This window comes from Lepidochelys olivacea, assembly GCF_965140295.1.
Source record: "Lepidochelys olivacea isolate rLepOli2 genome assembly, chromosome: 25".
Lineage (NCBI taxonomy): Eukaryota > Metazoa > Chordata > Testudines > Cheloniidae > Lepidochelys > Lepidochelys olivacea.
This window is the reverse complement of record NC_140435.1, coordinates 11,548,598-11,566,352: the sequence shown is the minus strand read 5'-3', so window position 1 is coordinate 11,566,352 and position 17,755 is coordinate 11,548,598. Positions and strand designations below refer to the sequence as shown.

At 57.4% G+C, this 17,755-nt stretch overlaps 1 protein-coding gene across 3 annotated transcripts in view; it reads left to right on the top strand.

Annotated features, from left to right (window-relative positions):
- The window catches only part of SEMA6B (semaphorin 6B), an 86,649-nt gene that overhangs the window by 43,862 nt on the left and 25,032 nt on the right, over positions 1 to 17,755 (top strand). For all 3 annotated transcript variants that reach the window (XM_084614241.1, XM_084614242.1, XM_084614240.1), the window contains exons 2-4: positions 8,696 to 8,829; positions 9,611 to 9,740; positions 17,680 to 17,740. In XM_084614241.1, the coding sequence (XP_084470367.1) occupies positions 8,727 to 8,829; positions 9,611 to 9,740; positions 17,680 to 17,740 (294 nt within the window). In that variant the 5' untranslated portion in view covers positions 8,696 to 8,726. The remainder of the gene's footprint in view (positions 1 to 8,695; positions 8,830 to 9,610; positions 9,741 to 17,679; positions 17,741 to 17,755) is intronic.

Sequence of the window (17,755 nt, the reverse complement as noted above, 5' to 3'; positions counted from 1 at the left end):
GATGCTGAACTGAAGGAGGCTATAGGCTCATGTCCCCAAGGGAAGGGCTGGGAACCCCATTGCACAGGAGAGTAAAAAGAAGTGCTCAAGATTTTCAAAAGTGACTAGTGATTTTGGGTGCCCAGCTTCAGAGCCCATAAAGGGGCCTGATTTTCAGAAGTGCAGATGCTCAGCACTTTCTGAAAACCTCCTCTGAAGTATCTGACGTCAGACGAGCAGCACTGGAAAAGCTGGGCCTAGAGTGATCGACAAAAATGTCTTTTTGAACACGGCACACAGTTGGCCTGTGGAACTCATGGCCACAAGATCCCATTCCAGCCAGGAGCTTAGCAGAATTCCAACATGGGACTGAACATTTATATAGGTGATGAGAACATCCAGAGTTATGAGAGTAAATGAATAAATAAGTGTATTTGAAAGGATATAAACCTTTCTGCTCCAGGACATATGCCAACCTCTAACTAATGGGAGAAGGAGAATTTCCCCTAGATTATCCCATAACTGCCTGCTACAGGGTTCTCACACCTTCCCTGAAACAGGTGCTCCTGCTCATATTGGACACAGGATACAGGAATAGAAGGTCTCTGGGGCTGACCCAGTCTGGCAGTTCCTATAAGCCAGACTGTAGGCAGCAGTCCTGCCCTGGCTAGCATGGTTGTGTGTGCCTCTGTGATATCATTTCATACGGTGACTGTCCCAAATGATACCCGACTAATCGACGGGGGCAAGGGATCGAAATGTTCTATTAATCACAATGATCTCCTAAGTAATATTCATAGTCAGCCCTTCTGTCCCTCCCCTCTCGGGTCACTCCTAGCGCCTGGGGGCAGAAGGGTTGGTAGCCCTGCGTGCTGCTTGTTAGGAGCTGACAGGCTGTTTTCGGGAGGTGAGTGGCCAGGGCTGGCTTTGCTTCACACATCCCATCTGGGAAGCCCGCCTGTCTCGCGAGGGGGGTGAAATATCGACTCCGCGTTCAGTTGGCTGATTGCCCGGAGTCCTGTATCGGAGACCCCTTTGTGAGAAGAGGCAGCTTTAATTTCTAATTACGCCGGTTCTTTCTCGCTGCCTGTCACGGGCGCCCGTATCCTTAACGTCCCCGCATGGCAGGGGAGGAGGGCTCGGGGCAGGGCGTTGGACAGTCAGGAAGACAATGAAGGGGGAGGGAAGACAGGGAGGTGGGAGTGAAGGGAAGGGCGGCTGTTAACAGCAGAGGAGGTGCACAGGTGACAGGGTGCAGTGCATGGTGGCCTGCGTCCAGATCTCGACGTGAGGAAGGATGCTGGCGCTGGGCAGTACCAAAGGTGCCAGAATTAGCTCTTGGGGTGCTGGAGGTTGCAAGGGCTGGGATATGGCAGAGGTCTCGGGACGCACTTGGGTCTCCTGGCTGGAGACTCCCAGGGGCTGAAATATAGCATTTTCCTTTCCTCCCACGGGAGTCATCAGACCTCAGCCCTGGCCCAGGACTCCCCAAGATGGACTTGGCTGAAAGTCATTGATTTCTGTGCTAACAAGTTCTGTTCTACGCTGTGTTCCTGTCGAACAATAAACCTTCTGTTTTACCAGCTGGCTGAGAGCCACGTCTGACTGCGGAGTTGGGGTGCAGGGCCCCCCTGGATTCCCCAGGGGCCCTGCCCGGGCAGACTCGCTGCGGGAAGCACACGGTGTGGAGGCAGCCTGTGTCTTAGCAAATACCTCCTGCTGTGTTAGAGGAACCGCAAAGACAGGGTGGGGGAGCGGGGGGGGGGCATCTGTCCACCCCTAAAATCCCTCTGCCCAATGCCCTGTTGCAGTTTGAGCTGCAAGAACTTTCTAGGTGCGTCTCCTCCCCGCCCCACTCCTGCATCCTCTTTCTCCCCCCAGGGAAGGGCTGGGGGTGGTGGTCACACCATGGTATTTCAGGGGCTGTTGTGCAATTTCACCCTTGATGGCTTCTTCTGCCTAGGACACAGGGGGGAGAAGGCGTTTTGATTTAACCAGAGTCTCAGCTCGCTGGTTACATGAAATTGACTAATCAATTAAATTGTCGCTTACTTGTTAATTACAGCAACTGGACAGCAGCCAAGGGCCCTGGGTTCAGTTCCTTCTGCTTCCCCCGTACCCCGAGTTCGGGGCAGCCCCAGACTTGCCTGGTGAATTTGCTCTTGCTTCCAGAGAGCTACCGCCAGTTGGCTGAATGGCTCCGATGGGACACGGAGGGAGCCTTTCACCCCCAGGAGGTTCGGCTCTTGCAGAGGGGAATGAAGGCAGGGGGAGGGGGAGTTAAGCCGTCCGTTGTAGGCTCCAGTGTATTTCAATTGATTTTCCAACACTCTGTACATCCCGATCTGATTGCATTTCAGACAAGAAACAAGCACAAAGCAGCTTTGGGTTACAATGAGAAAATATCACTCCCTGGCTTCCTTGCTCCCACTGATCCGAAAGGCAGCAGGATTACTGTATGAGGCAGGAAGGATGATCCAGTGGTTGGCACACTAGCCGAGGATTTAGAGACGCAGCTTCAAATCCCTGCTCTGTCACAAACTTCCCCTGTGACTTTGGGCAAGTCACTTAGCCTCTCTGTGCTTCTGTTCCCCGTCTGTAACAAAGGGCTAGGGGTGTTGTAAGGATAAAAGCATTAAAGATTGCGAGGCGCTCAGACACTACTGTAATGGGGCCGGATACATACCTTCGATAAACAAAACCAGGTAGGGCTGTGGGGAATCTTCAGGAGATTCCCAGCGGAGAAACTCGGCCAACGTTCGTCCAAATGTATCAGGAACTTTTGAGGTTTTCCATTGCACCAGCAAGGGAAGAGTTAATTCATAGACTCTTAGAATGGACGGGGTTTGTCCAACCTGCTCTTAAAAACCACCAGTGCCGGGGATTCCACAAGCTCCCTTGGGAGCCTGGTCCAGAGCTTCACTCCCCTGAGATTTGGAAAGTTTTTCCTAACGTCTCCCTTGCTGCAGATTAAGCCCATTGCTTCTTGTCCTGCCTACATGGAGAACAATTGATCACTGTCCTCTCTAGAACAGCCCTTAACGTATTTGAAGACTGTTATCAGGTCCCTCCTCGGTCTTCTGTTCTCAAGACTAAACACGCCCTGTGTTTTTAACCTTTCCTCTTTAGCACGCACAGTTGTGGAGTACCTGTGTGCGTTGCTGTCTTCCCCTTGGCTAAAAAGGCCCTGGAAAAGGTAAAAGATGATAGGCACAATGTTGCAACCAGCAGTGTAACCTGCACCTGTATTTACTCACCTTAAGTGAGAAAAGAGAGCAGCGGCTTTTGGAAGCTGCTTTGATCTTTGCCACCTCGGGACATCTCGTCTAGGTTTAATAAAAGATTTTGTTCAGGAAATCCAAGCTGATGCTTCTTCGATACACATGGCTTGGCTTCTCTGTATCCCTTCCTGCCTCGTTTTCGTGGGGCCGGATTCTTCACAGTGCTCTGTTGTGACACTCAATGGTGACAGATTTGGGGCTGGGCTCGTTAGGAACTCAAGGCCCCTGGGGCTATGTTGGGAGCTCATCCCATCAGATTCTTAGTTCAGGGGCCACATGACCCAAGCCCTCCCTGTGGAAGGCCATCAGAGGTCTCCACATAAAGGCTAATGGCTCTTGTCCGTCTAAATTGGGTAGCATGAGTTTCGCCTGCAGTGGGCATTAAGCTGCAGCTCAGAACCAGCTGGCAATTAATCTGGAATGCCAGTGAATGCTGGAATGAACTGGGGAGAGGGGAGTGGAAGCCAGCATGGCTTGCCCTGTAATCAACGCAGCCTCTGGGGCAGGGGCAGTTCCAGGGATGGGCCCCTGCTAGGGTGATGGGAAGCGGGGGCTTCATTCTTGCTTCTTTACCTGCTGTGTCTCTCTCTCTCTCTCTCTCTTCATCCCTTCCTGTATCTTTTTCTCCTTTTTTTAACTCTCCATAAGTATGTTTATTAATCCTCCACATTAGCTCTTAATTTCTGAGCTGCATTAGTTACTAAATGATGCCATAAGAGTGAGCAATGGAACTGGGTGCTGCGGTGAAAGCGGTGAGCAATTCTAGTGGGTCGGGCAATCAGTGTCAGAAGCAGGTGTTCAGGCAGGGGTGGTGTTTCCTAGGGGCCAGAGGGGTTTGTAACGTGTGGGTCCTCGGCTGTGCTTCGAGCATGTTGGGATGCAGGGTTTTGGCTTGGGTCCTTCGACGTTACATCACGCCACGATTGCAAGGGATGGGGGTTTTATGGGCACTGTAGGTGGCCGGTGGGGAAAGCTGAGAATGTACAAAACTTGAGGTCGTGTTCCTGTGTGTGTGTTGAGAGGGTGATGTATTTGTAGAGGGTGCAGAGAGTAGTGTGTATAGAGGAGGCGGTATATGTGACTGGCACACATGTGTGTTTCTGTGTAGAGAGTGGGAGGGGTGTGTATAGAAAGAGTGGATCATGTGTAGGGAGTTGGGGGGGAGTGTCTCTGTGCCCAGAGAGTGGTGTGTGTGTGTCTTTATGGGTACCCAGTGGGACGGATGTATGTTTCCATGCGGTGGGCCGTGTGTGTACGTGGAAGGACTGGGGAGTGGGGGGTTAGTGGGGGCAGGTGTAGGGGCGGAGGGGGTGTATAGATTTCACTTTTCCATCACCCCACCCCAGCTGCTTGCCACGGGGCAAACCCATGCCCTGCTTCACCGCCTGGATGCTGTGCTGATGGGACCCTTAGACCCTTCCATTCCCTCTCCCTCCCTCACCCAGTTCATCTCTCGAGCCTCCCATCACCTGCATCCCAGTCCTTCTTCCCCATCGCCTGGGGAAGCAGCAACCCGAACTGCCACGGCCCACGATCACCTCTCCCTCAGGGCCCCAGGAGGCTGCGAAGCCGGTGGCGGAAGGGTCACCGCTGGAGAGCATGGCCTGTCCTTTGTCACACCTCGCCAGTTTCTCCTCGTAGTCAGAGCACCAGGGCAGCATAGGAGCCTTTTGTCTGTTGGGGAGAGGATCTCGCGGCCCAGGTGCCATCCGCAGCCCAGCGGATGCCCAAGAGCCTCTTCCTCCCCAGCTGCCTCTGTCTTTCTGCCTACCTGCGCTGTGCGTCTTTCCTCTGTCTCCCTGGAGCAAGAACCGAGCGCCTGATGGCCCACGCGAGGCCGTGCCCTGGCAGGGCCCTCATCTGTAACGTGGCCCCCGCGCCGGGCAGCTCTGGGGAGTTACACTCAGCCAGGATGCGACCCCAGACGAAGGTGTCCCTGTGGAGTGGTGCATCTGCCTGGTGTTTTTGTGTGTGTGTGTGTGTGCCCTTACATACCTATCTGGCCTGTGGTCTGCGGTGTGTGTACGGGAGTGGAGTGTGCAGGGGTTGTGTTTGTGCACTGCATGTCTCTTGGGTTGGCGTTGTGGCTGTGTGTGGGCAGTGTCAGTGTGTATCTTGGTGGTTGCGGGGGGTATTGTTCTGTCTGTGCAGTGCCTGTCGCTTTAGGTTGGGGGTGAAGAGGGTGTTTCACTATATTGCGTTGGAATGATGCGAGTTATTATTTATTATCCCACTGCGCTCAGCCCTGTACAAACGTGGAACAAAAAGACAGCTCTTGCCCCAGTCTAAGACAAGAGACAACAGGTACAGACAGACAGATGGGCAAACGAGGAAACCAATGATACGATACGGGTCAGCAAGATGGCCGGATGTCCCAGCCGCCGAACTGCTGTCTAGTTTCGTGCAGGCCTCAGGGCAAAGGAAGGTTTGGTGGCGGGACTGAAAGGATTTTGTGGATGTTTACGGGGAACGCCTGCCCAGTGACAAAGGGGCTTGTCTGGAGATGTAACGCGTGGGCCGATCGGAGGCAGGAGTTGACATCTCGACAGTGAATAAGGGCCAATGGGTCAGTGGGGCCAGGTGGTGAAGAGCCGTGAAGGGGGAAGACAAGCAGCTTGTGTCTGATGCGAAGGGGATGCAAAGAGAGGGGTGACCTGGTCAGAGCCACGATCATCGCAGCCGCATTGTGAACGGAGCGGAGCGGGGCAAGATCACGTGTGTCGAGGGCAGAGGGCAGGATGGCGCAGCGGAGATGCGAGATGATGAGAGGCTGGATGAGCGGTTCGGCTGCGGGGATGGATGAGAGAGGCCGGATCTCAGAGATGGTCCCCGGAAAGAATCTTCCCCAGCCTGGGTGGGAGGCCCTGGAGGGAGGTCTGGATCCAAGATGGCACGCCGGTTATGGGCCTGAGCGACCAGCAGGATGGCGGTGTGGGCCACAGTGACTGAGAAAGGAGTGGAGGGAAGGCTTGTGTGTCGACATAGCAGGGTGCGTTTTGTGCGTTTGGGGTGTCCTGTGTGGTTTGTGCTGCTGTCAGAGCAAGGGGTTGTGTCTCTGCAGTGGGTTGTGTCTGTAGTGTAGTGTTCGTGTGCTGGGGTCTGTGCAGTGGGTTGTCACGGGGCGTTGTGCTGGGCTCTTCACAGTGGGTTGTGCTGGGGTGTTTTGCTGGGGTCTGGGCAGTGGGTTGTGTTGGGGTCTGGGCAGTGGGTTGTGTCACGGGGCGTTGTGTTGGGGTCTGGGCAGTGGGTTGTGTCACGGGGGGCGTTGTGTTGGGGTCTGGGCAGTGGGTTGTGTCACGGGGGGCGTTGTGTTGGGGTCTGGGCAGTGGGTTGTGTCACGGGGCGTTGTGTTGGGGTCTGGGCAGTGGATTGTGTCACGGGGGCGTTGTGTTGGGGTCTCGGCAGTGGGTTGTGTTGGGGTCTGGGCAGTGGGTTGTGTCACGGGGCGTTGTGTTGGGGTCTGGGCAGTGGGTTGTGTTGGGGTCTGGGCAGTGGGTTGTGTCACGGGGCGTTGTGTTGGGGTCTGGGCAGTGGGTTGTGTTGGGGTCTCGGCAGTGGGTTGTGTCACGGGGCGTTGTGTTGGGGTCTGGGCAGTGGGTTGTGTCACAGGGGGTGTTGTGTTGGGGTCTGGGCAGTGGGTTGTGTTGGGGTCTCGGCAGTGGGTTGTGTCACGGGGGGGTTGTGTTGGGGTCTGGGCAGTGGGTTGTGTCACGGGGGGCGTTGTGTTGGGGTCTCGGCAGTGGGTTGTGTTGGGGGGAAGGGAGGTTGCGTGGCTGTCCCTGTGCGCTGCCCGTCTCTGTCACTCACCTACATGTTGATTTATGCCGCTGAAATGTTTGAGCAAAATCTAAAATGACCCCTGCTTAGTGCCTGGGTGGGAGAACACTAGGGCCTTGGCAACCCAGCCAGAGCTTCCCCCTGAATCCCCAAACCCAGAGAGACCCTCCCGCGACACTGGGGAGCACAGGGATGGGGAGGCAGGGGAGGCTTTTCGAGCCACCTGCACGGGGTTCGGGTTCCCTGGTGCTGGCTGACCAGTGGCTCCAGACTCCTTGTGCTCAGTTCTGATCCAGCCCCAGGGGGTGAGGGTCACACTTGTGCACATGGGGGTGTCTGGTGCTCTGGGGAGGAGGCTTCTGCTAGCCAAACCTGGAGGGGCTAGCAGCCTGCGCTGCATGATGAAGGATGCCAGGGAGGAGGCCCCCAGGGCCATCCGGTCCATGCTGTCTCTGCAAAATCAAATTCTCCTGTTTCCTGTGGTCCTCCTCTGAGCCCATCAATCCTGAGAGAGAGGGATGGGGAGATCGGAGGAGAGGGCTGGGGGCAGAGCAGGGGGTTGGATGACAGAGGAGCAGGGGAGAGAGGGAAGGGGGAAGTGGAGGAGAGGGAAGGAGAGCGAGGGATGGAGGATGGATAGAGGGGGCTGAGCGGGACTTGGAAAGAACAGCGTTTCCCAGCATATATGGGATTCTTTCGTCTGGGAATGACCCACTTTCCTTCACCCTTTAAAGAAACAATCCCCTCCCACCCAGGGCCTCCTCCATAGGAAAAAGACAGCAGCTCTTGCCCCCCTGCCCAGTAGCCTCTGCCCCAAGCCCCCTCACCCAGCCCTCGCGGTGTGCCAGGGAGCCTGTGCTCTGGTCTGGGATCAAGGGCCCCGGGAAGAGCAGTGAGTTTTCCAGCCAGGCCTCCAAATGCCCCACCCTCAGTGAGGAGGGTTGGCAGCCAGCCTCAGGCTCCCCTAGGGATGGGATGCTGCTCAGCTGCTGCCAAGAGGGGTGCCCGGCAGTGGGGCTGGTGTTTTGGGAGCACAGGAGTCCGGGATAACGGGGCAGTTCCCAGTCACCACCATTTTGGCACAGAGGGGGAAACTGAGGCATGGAGGGGGTGGGACTTGCCTGGGGTCGCACCATGAGTCAGTGGCAGAACTGGGACTAGAACCCAGGAGTCCTGGATCCCAAGCCCCCTTGCTCTAACCCCAAGATCACTCCTCTGCCGGAGCTGGGGCCTGAACCCCAGGGTCCCCAGCCCCATGCCGCCTTCCCCTATCCTGGGGACCCAGACAGGAGCCGAGAGCTCAGTGCAGAAGGGGCCCTCGAACAGTAATAGAGCCGAGTGGGGGTGGGGAGCGTCTGTCTGACTCCCCCTAGCCCCCGCCTCACTGGCCCCCTGGGCAGGGGGAAACCCGAGCCGTGCCCCCACCCCACCCCCCTGTGGCGGGCCGTGATGGGGCCAAACAGCTGCTTTCATTAGCGCCTTTGAAACAGGAACAGCCAGACATTCCCTCCCGGTCCCCTTCTCGCCTTTTGGGGGTGGGGAGGGGGTGTACAGGGCGGGTGGGGGGTTGGTTTTCTCTGCCTGCCCCCTGCTGGCTGCTGACCACCCCCGTGCCCCCTGCCTCTCACACCCCCGTCTCTCTCCTTGTGCCACCGCAGGTGTGAAGGGTGCCCGTCCCTCCTGGAGACCATGACGCCGCCCCGTGCCCTGCTCATCCTGCTGCTGCTGGGGGGGGCGGCCGAGGCCGCGTTCCCGGAAGAGCCCGGGCCCATTAGCCTGGCCCCCGGAGACTGTAAGTGAGGGACTGTGGAAGCGAGGGGGGGCCGGGCAAGGAAGAGTTGGGGTGAGGGGGGGCACAGCCTGGTGCCAAGCTGGCCCAGAGGGGCCCTCAGCCAACCCTGTGCACCTTTACAGTGCGGGTTCCTCCCCCCCACCGCCCCTCCGGTTTCATGTTGAACATTGGGTCCCATTTCGGGGCAGGTGCAGGGGAGCACAGGGGGCTGTCCGGCAGGACGCTGACAGGACAGGGGGCTGCATCGGAGTGCAGGTGGCAGCCGCTCTGGGACGCGGGGGAAGCTGCCTTGGAGCTCAGGCAGGATGCGTCCGATTGAGCAGGTGGCCCTGGCGTGGGGCGGCTGCGTTGGTACTGGACGGGTGGGGCACTGGCATGCAAGGGGGCCAGTCCTGCTGAGCAGGGAGGAACTGCGCCAGCAGAGTGGGAGAGGGGCATCCAACTCGGCATGTGGCATGGCAGATACATTGGCATGCCAGTGGGGGTTGCTTTGCAGGTCATTGGCAGAGCGAGGGGCGGGTGGGAGGCTATTCCAAGCCAAAGATGGGGGTGCCTTCAGGTCGGGATTGTGGGGCATCGGCAGAGCTGGGGGGCAGAGCCTCGCTCCTGACCAGTCAATCAAACCGATTTGATGGGAGAGAACCCCTGGCTCAGCTGGGGCTGCAGAACTCAGCTCACCCCTGATCTGGGCAGGATTGGCGCAGTGGGTCCAGGGGCGGGGAGGGCAGCGCGGGGGTGCTGTTGAAGAGGGGAGCTAGCGGGCGCTGCTGTCCCCTGGCAGATGTGAAGCACTACTCGGTGTTCGTGGGCAGCGGGCTGAGCCGTTTCTCCGGCCTGGATGGCGGCGGGGCGGAGCGACTCCACATCCAGCGAATGTTGAAGGTCAACAGGACTCTGTACATCGGCGACAGGTAACGCACTCCACTCCGGGCTGGGCACCCCCCTCGGACGGGGGCCCACGCCCCAGAGATCTCTGGCCGCCCCCTCCCCAAGATACAAGACACAGCGAAGAGAAGAGTTCCAGGGAGCCAGGGCAGGAAATGGGGGAGCAGCACAGGAAGGAGGAGAGGGATCGGAGGTGTGTGTGAAAGGGGATTGGGAGGGTCAGGGGAGCAGTAGAAGATTTGGGTGCAGATGGAATTAGGGGGCTGGGGGGAGAAGTGGGGGCAAGAGGAGATCTCTGTGCTCCCAGCTGTCCTTTCTCCTTCCTCCTCCTCCTTTCCTGCAGGCTGATGTGGTGGAGGGGTAGGGGGAGACCCAGAGGACCAGGAGGTGAGGCCAGGGGGGAGGGCATGGGACAGGTCGGGGGTGAGTCCCAAACAGGCAGAACCTGGGGAAGTTGCACCCTGCCAGATCGCCATAGCAACCCGCAGCCTACGGGAAGAGAGGGGGAGAGAGGATGCTGGTGAGAGTGGAGGATGGGCTGAGGTCCCCCGGAGATGGGGTCCAGCCCCCCATGTGGTAATGGAGGTGGGGGTGCAGTGCTCCATTGCATTAGCTCCCCCCTGTGAGTCATTAATGGGCCTCTGCTGTCTGGACCTCCAAAAGGGGTGCCCCAATTGTTGGTTCTGACCTGCTGTCCTCTGTCTTCTCCCTTCACAGAGAGGACCCCAAAACCTGCATCTCGCACACCCCACCATGTGACTCTCCTCCCCTCGCATATGAGTCTCACAGCTCTGTGACCCCTTCCCTCACAGGGGGACCCTAATATGTGGCTCACTGTTCTGTGACCCCTCCCTTGTAAAGGCTGAAAGCCAGTTCTGAATATACAACTTTATCTGTTATGGCTCGATCATGACTTTGAACTGGGCTTTCCATCTCAGTAGCTGGTCAATGAAACACACAACTATCGTTTGTAAACACAGCGGCAAATCTGCAATTCTGGGCTTTGTGTGTTGGTTAGATGAACACGATTTGTTGGGGAAGAGTCAACATGGTTTTTGTAAAGGGAAATCATACCTCACCAATCTACTAGAATTCTTTGAGGGGGTCAACAAGCATGTGGACAAGAGTGATCCAGTGGATATAGTGTACTTTTGAACTTCAGAAAGCCTTTGACGAGGTCCCTCACCAACGGCTCTTAAGCCCAGTAAGCTGTCATGGGATAACAGGGAAAGTCTTCTCATGGATCAGTAACTGGTTTAAAGGCAGGAAACAAAGGGTAGGAATAAATGGTCAGTTTCAGAATGGAGAGAGGTAAATGGTGGTGTCCCCCAGGGGTCTGTCCTGGGCCCTGGGCTGTTCAACATATTCATCAATGATCTGGAAAAAGGGGTAAACAGGGAGGTGGCAAAATTTGCAGTTGATACAAAATTACTCAGGGTAGTTAAGACCAAAGCAGACTGCAAAGAGTTACAAAGGGATCTCGCAAAACTGGGTGACTGGGCAACAAAATGGCAGATGAAATTCAATGGTGCTAAATGCAAAGTAATGCAAGTTGGAAAACATAATCTCAACTATACATACAAAATGATGGGGTCTAAATTAGCTGTTACCACTCAAGAAAGAGATGTTGGAGTCATTGTGGATGGTTCTCTGAAAATATCTGCTCAATGTGCAGCGGCAGTCAACAAAGCAAACAGAATGTTGGGAATCATTAAGAAAGGGAGAGATAATAGGACAGAAAATCATACTGCCTCCATGGTACGTGCACACCATGTGCAGATCTGGTCACCCCATCCCAAAAAAGATATTTTGGAGTTGGAAAAGGTCCAGAGAAGTGCAACAACAATGATTAGGGGGATGGAACAGCTTCCGTATGAGGAGAGATTAGTAAAACTGGGATTTTTCAGCTTGGAAAAGAGGCGGCTGGGGGGGGGGATATGATCGAGGTCTATAAAATCATGACTGGTGTGGAGAAAGGAAATAAGGAAGTGTTATTTACTCCTTCTCATAACACAAGAACTAGGGGTCACCAAATGAAATGAATAGGCAACAGGTTTAACACGAACAAAAGGAAGTATTTTGTCACCCAATGCACAGTCAGCCTGTTGAACTCTTTACCAGAGGATGTTGTGAAGACCAAGACTATAACAGGGTTCAAAAAAGAACTAGATAAGTTCCTGGAGGATAGGTCCATCAATGGCTATTAGCCAGGATGGGCAGGGATGGTGTCTCTAACCTCTGTTTGCCAGGAGCTGGGAATGGGCAACTGGGGATGGATCACTTGATGATTCCCTGTTCTGTTCATTCCCTCTGGGGGCACCTGGCACTGGCCACGGTCGGAAGATGGGACACTGGGCTAGATGGACCATTGGTCTGACCCAGTGTGGCTGTTCTTATGGTAGAAACACAGCGTCCCTGCTTCACCTGAGCCACCCTGATGGGAGAGAGCAGAGGACCGTGATTACTGCATTAGTGTTGGTAGCACCCAGACTCCCTGCCACAGGTCTCTGTGTAAAGCAGGGGTCTCAAATACGCGGCCCGAGGGGTTATTTTCTGCAGCCCGCCAAGCTCCCCGCACCCCCAGAGTTATTTCCTGTGGCCCACCAGACTCCCCTCCCCCGCTCCCCTTCCCCCCCCCCCAGCGTGCTGTGTCCCTGCTCCTCTGCCTACCTGCAGGCGCTTCCCACTGTCAAACAGCTGTTTGGCGGCGCTTTGTGCTTTCCAGGAGGGAGGGGGAGGAGCGGGGAGCTGCGTGCTCAGGGGAGCAGTCAGAGAAGAGGTGGGGCAGGGGCGGGGATTTGGGGAAGGGTTGAAATGGGGGCGGGGCGGGGCAGGGGTGGGAAGAGGCGGGGCAGGGGCGGGGCCTCATGGAAGGGGTGAACTGGGGCGGGCGGGTGTCAGTGGTGCGGCCCTCAGGCCAATGTACTAGTCCTCATGTGGCCCTCGTGGTGATTCGAGTTTGAGATCCCTGGTGTAAAGAGAGGCCATATCCACGGATGGCCATTGACCCACCGCCTTGGTTTCACGACTGGCCTTTGGTAGCCAGGCTCACCCTTCAGCCCTGTGGAGCCATGGCGGCCAGTGCAATTTCAAGCCCATCCCAGTCTGAGCCCTGATGAGGAGGCTGCCTCATACAACTGCGGCTGCAGCCGTCAGCATGGCGAGCAGTGGGGTGTGGGACTGACTGGACCCTGGAGGCTGATGTCTCTAGGGCAGAGTTGTGGCATGGTGGCCAGGCAGTTAGTTGAGGGGAATCTTGCCCTGCTGCTGCCCAGACTGCACCCAAGCTGGATAAACAGAGATCTAGTTGCCGGGGCACTCAGTCATTGCAGCAAACAGAACCTACGGAGATCTAGAATGCAGCCCGTGGTCCCAGCATGCAATGCTCCGCCTAGACCTGAGCGGGCGGTGTGAGCCCCAGAGTATACAGGTCCCAGCATGCAATGCTCCGCCTAGACCTGAGCGGGCGGTGTGAGCCCCAGAGTATACAGGTCCCAGCATGCAGTGCTCCACCTAGACCTGAGCGGGCGGTGTGAGCCCCAGAGTCTACAGGTCCCAGCATGCAATGCTCCGCCTAGACCTGAGCGGGCGGTGTGTGCCCTAGAGTCTACAGGTCCCAGCATGCAGTGCTCCGCCTAGACCTGAGCGGGCGGTGTGAGCCCCAGAGTATACAGGTCCCAGCATGCAATGCTCCGCCTAGACCTGAGCGGGCGGTGTGTGCCCTAGAGTCTACAGGTCCCAGCATGCAGTGCTCCGCCTAGACCTGAGCGGGCGGTGTGAGCCCCAGAGTATACAGGTCCCAGCATGCAATGCTCCGCCTAGACCTGAGCGGGCGGTGTGTGCCCTAGAGTCTACAGGTCCCAGCATGCAGTGCTCCGCCTAGACCTGAGCGGGCGGTGTGAGCCCCAGAGTATACAGGTCCCAGCATGCAGTGCTCCGCCTAGACCTGAGCGGGTGGTGTGTGCCCCAGCAATGACAGGTCCCAGCATGCAATGCTCTGCCTAGAGCTGAGCGGGAGGTGTGAGCCCCAGAGTCTACAGGTCCCAGCATGCAATGCTCCGTATAGATCTGAGAGGCTTTTCTGCTCAGATTGAGCAATGCATGCTGGGAACTGTAGTTTCTGTAGGTTGCATCTGTGTTAAAACAGGAGGGCTACATCACGTTCCACTAAAGTAGACAGCCCTGGGCCCTGCCCAGCATATCCCTTGGCTGGGCAACGTTTGGGCCCCCCCTGCCGGCCAGTGCCGAGAAGGGAATGCTTTCCAGGCACTTTGTTGTCTGGGGGCTTTGTGCCGGGCCCACCAGCCCAGAAGCATTGGAACACAAATGAATATAAATGCGTATTTAACTTGTTCATTCATTAGCCCAAAAGTATCAGTTTTTGCCATCCCAGTTTAATTGAGATGAATAAAAACAGAGCTGGCCACTCGGAGCATAAATTACCCACTCACCGATCGGCTCCATGAATCATAATTTTGCCTCAGCCCTTACACACCGGCAGCTGCACTTAGAGGCGAACTTTTCACATCCAAGGCTGCCACTTAACTGCACCGATTATGGTGGAAACCAGCCCCGTAAATCAGCGTAAAAAGCCAGATTGAGAAACAAATTGCCAGCGAGAGCAGCGTGATTTCCCCCAGAGCTGGGTCAGGCGGGGCTGGAGCAACGGAGTTGCCACGCGCTTGGGACACTGTGGATGCATGGCCCAAGAGTCATTCACTTTATCCCATCACTCCACACCCTTCACGTCCTCACCCTTGTGTCCCACCCTGACACCAAGTGGCAGGACCTACTTCCCCCCACTTAGGGTGGGGAGCCCCGGTGGGCCAGCCCGTGCTCCACCCTGGTCCCGCGGCCCGCTGGGGATATTAGTTGGTGGCTCCTTCGCAGAGCTGTGAGCACAGGTGCGTACCTGGCACGGTTCCCCACCTCCCCCAACACCTGCCCCTTCTGCTGCAAGAGGGAGACCCTGGCGGGCATTTACATCAAGGGCGCCAGTTGCAGGCCTTCTTCTGGCTCCTCCACAGCCTCCTTCTCTTCCGGTTCTAGCTGCACTTTTCCCTGCACCTCCTAATTTATGCACACCCCGTCCGTGGCCCCACGAAGTCACAAGACCTCCTCGTCAGCCTCCTCCGGGCGCTGGTCAAGGTGGCCGTCCACCCTACCAGGAGGAGGAAGTTGGATTGGGGGGAGGGGAGGGATCTTTCCTCAAGTCACGTCTCCGGGCGGCATTCCTCTGGGCCGTGTCCCCTGGCTCCCTGGCCACCTTCGAGGAGCAGAGGGCGCTGACCGGTGTCCCCCTCTGCATCCGTGCGTCTGTCCCTGTCACTTTCACTCCCGACCCTTTTCATTTCATGTCCCCTGGAATGATTGGATTACTGGGTCTGGGTGTCTCCCCTGCTTTTAGATGTGGACTTTTAGATGTGGGCGGGCGTCTGCCCATCCCCAGGGATTCCACAGGTGCTATAATACCCCCACCCACCCCACTGTCTCTCAGTGGCAGGTCACAGGTAGCCAGCCAGTGACTGTAGTCTCTCGACAGATGTAGGTGGCCCACAGTGTGCGCTAAGCTGCCTTAATGGGGCGGGGCCAGTCCCACGTTGCACAGAGCAGGGAGCGATTGCGTCGTGTGGGCAACCTTTGTACAATATTTTTGGCAAATATATAACAGTGGTTGCAACAGTGATCTGTACGGTTACAGATCCTGCCAATAACGCCACAGTGCAGTTGTGCCGTGCAGGGAGTTAGGGGCACAATGGCTGGCGGCGTCGGGGGGACAGGAGCCTCCATCCAGGGCTGTGGTAGCAGCAGGGGCGTCCTGTCTCTCGGGGGGGGGCTGGAGTTAGTAGCACCCCAGGGCTCTCAGCCAGCACAGAGCAGCGTGTCCTCCCAGCCCCCGCACCCCCATCTTCCGCGCCCGCCCCTTCCCCCCGTCGCATGCACCCTTGCAGCAGCCGGCTCGGCAGCATTAAGTGGCCGGGCCCTGATTTGTCACCCAGACCCCATCTCCGAGGAGGCCCCAAACGGGTGTGCGTGACTTGCCCCCTGTTCTCTCCATAGGCTCCTTGTCTGGCACTGGGGGGCGGGAGGCTGGACGAGCAGGGGGTGATGCAGCTTCCTCGGAGAGGGAATTTTCAGCCACCGGCTCCACATCCCTGATGGGGCTCAGCAGAGTGACCTCGGGGCATCTCCTCCCCGCGGCACGCAGGGCCTCTGCCTCTAATGAGGACCTGGCTCTGCTCCTTTGCCAGAGCCCCGGGAGGCAGCAATTAGGGGGAGGTTTCCCAGAGGTTCATTAATGCACCATCACTTGTAATTGATGCAGGAGCCAGGCAGGTGGGGGAAGAGGGGGGGCACTGTGAACCAGCTGTGGGGGGGATCGGGAGGAGTGGAAGGGGCATGGGGACCAGCTGGGTGCTGGCAGGGGCCGGCATGCAGGACTGGGAGAGGGGCCAAAGGGCAGGAAAGGGGGCAGGGACCAGTGACGGGGTGGGGGCATTTGGGAAGTGTATAGTAGCCGGTGGTGGAAAGGGGGAGGGAGCTGGGGGGAAAGGTCCCAGGAAGGCATCTCTTTAAAATAGCCATCAGCTGCGATCCTTAGCTCCACGAGGGAGGCTTGGGACCCAGGGCTCCCCATCTCCCCACCCCACTGGGACCCCTCCTCCCTTCCCTGGTGAAGACCCCTGGTCCCCATGGGGATCCCCCCTCTTGTCCCTGGAGAGGAGCCCAGTGCAGAGCAAGCTGCGGGGGAGTGGGTGTGGGGGGGGATTGTCACGGTGACGGATCGGCGTAGTGTCCCCCTCCTCAATGGCAGGCGCGTGTGGGTCAGAACACGCTGGCGGGGGGGGGGGGGGGAGGGGGCAGGGGAGCCTCCTGAGGCCGGCTCTCTGCCAGCACAGAAGAAGCAGCAGCCATGTCCCTCCGCCCTGCTCTGCGAACCTTCCTCTCACCTAGCCTTGGGTCCCCCCTGCCTCTCCTTGCCCTCTGCACGGACAGCGCCGGCTATGGGGACGTGGCATTGATCAGGCGCGGCGCACGGCGCCCTACCGGCCTGCCTCAGCCCTGGGCTAGTGCCCCGCTCTGCTGCTGACCACCTGGAGCCTGCGTGGGCCACATGGGTGGCCCGCTCTGGCAGCTGTGGGCATCCCTTCCTGCTGCCCTGGCATGAGTCTGGGACACAGTACCTGCGGGGGCTGGCGGAAGTGGTCCTGCGCTCCCCCAGACCCCGCTGCCCCTTTCCCATCACAGAGACCACGTGCCCGACAGTCGCTCCAGGACGGAGTGGCCAGTGGAGTGCTTGGGAAAAGCTTCCCATGTCAGACGGGGAAAATGCCCTCAACTCGCCAGGGAACCAGCCTGCCCCACCCACCAGGCCTGGCTCTTACACTCATGCATGGGTGTGGGTGTGTGTCAGGGGGTGGGGGAGGAAGGGGTGGTGTGCGGGGAGCATTTTTGTTTGGGGAGTTGGAGTTGTTTAGGAATGTGTGTGTGTGTGTGTGAGTCTGTGTGTTAGGACAATCCTAGAGATTGTCATGTGTTGGGGAGGTATTTGTGTTTGAGAGGTGTGTTATGAGTGGGTGACTGTTGGTGACCTGTTTGCTGCTTGTGTGTTATGAGTGTGTAGGTTTGTAGGGAGGGGTTGGGAATGAATTGGGGTGCATACGGGGGAGGTTTCATGGGGGGGGTGATTCAGGGATGTGTGTTGTGAGTGGGTAGGTTCGTAGGGAGGGGTTAGGAATGAATTGGGGTGTATACAGGGGTGTTTCTTGGGGGAGTGATTCAGGGATGTGTGTTGTGAGTGGGTAGGTCCATGGGGAGGCGTTGAAGATGTTTTTGGGGATGTGTGATGGGGAGCCGGCAGTGTGGGTTGGGGAGTGTTTTGTGTAGGTTTTGTAGAGCTGTATATAACATTCACCCCCATGGCCTAGCACTCTCTCAGGCGCCTGCCCCCCTTCTCCCCCCCAGAGATAATCTGTACCGGGTGAGCCTGGAGCCTGCCACAGCCAGCGAGATGCGCTACCAGCAGGTAAGTGCCAGCCCT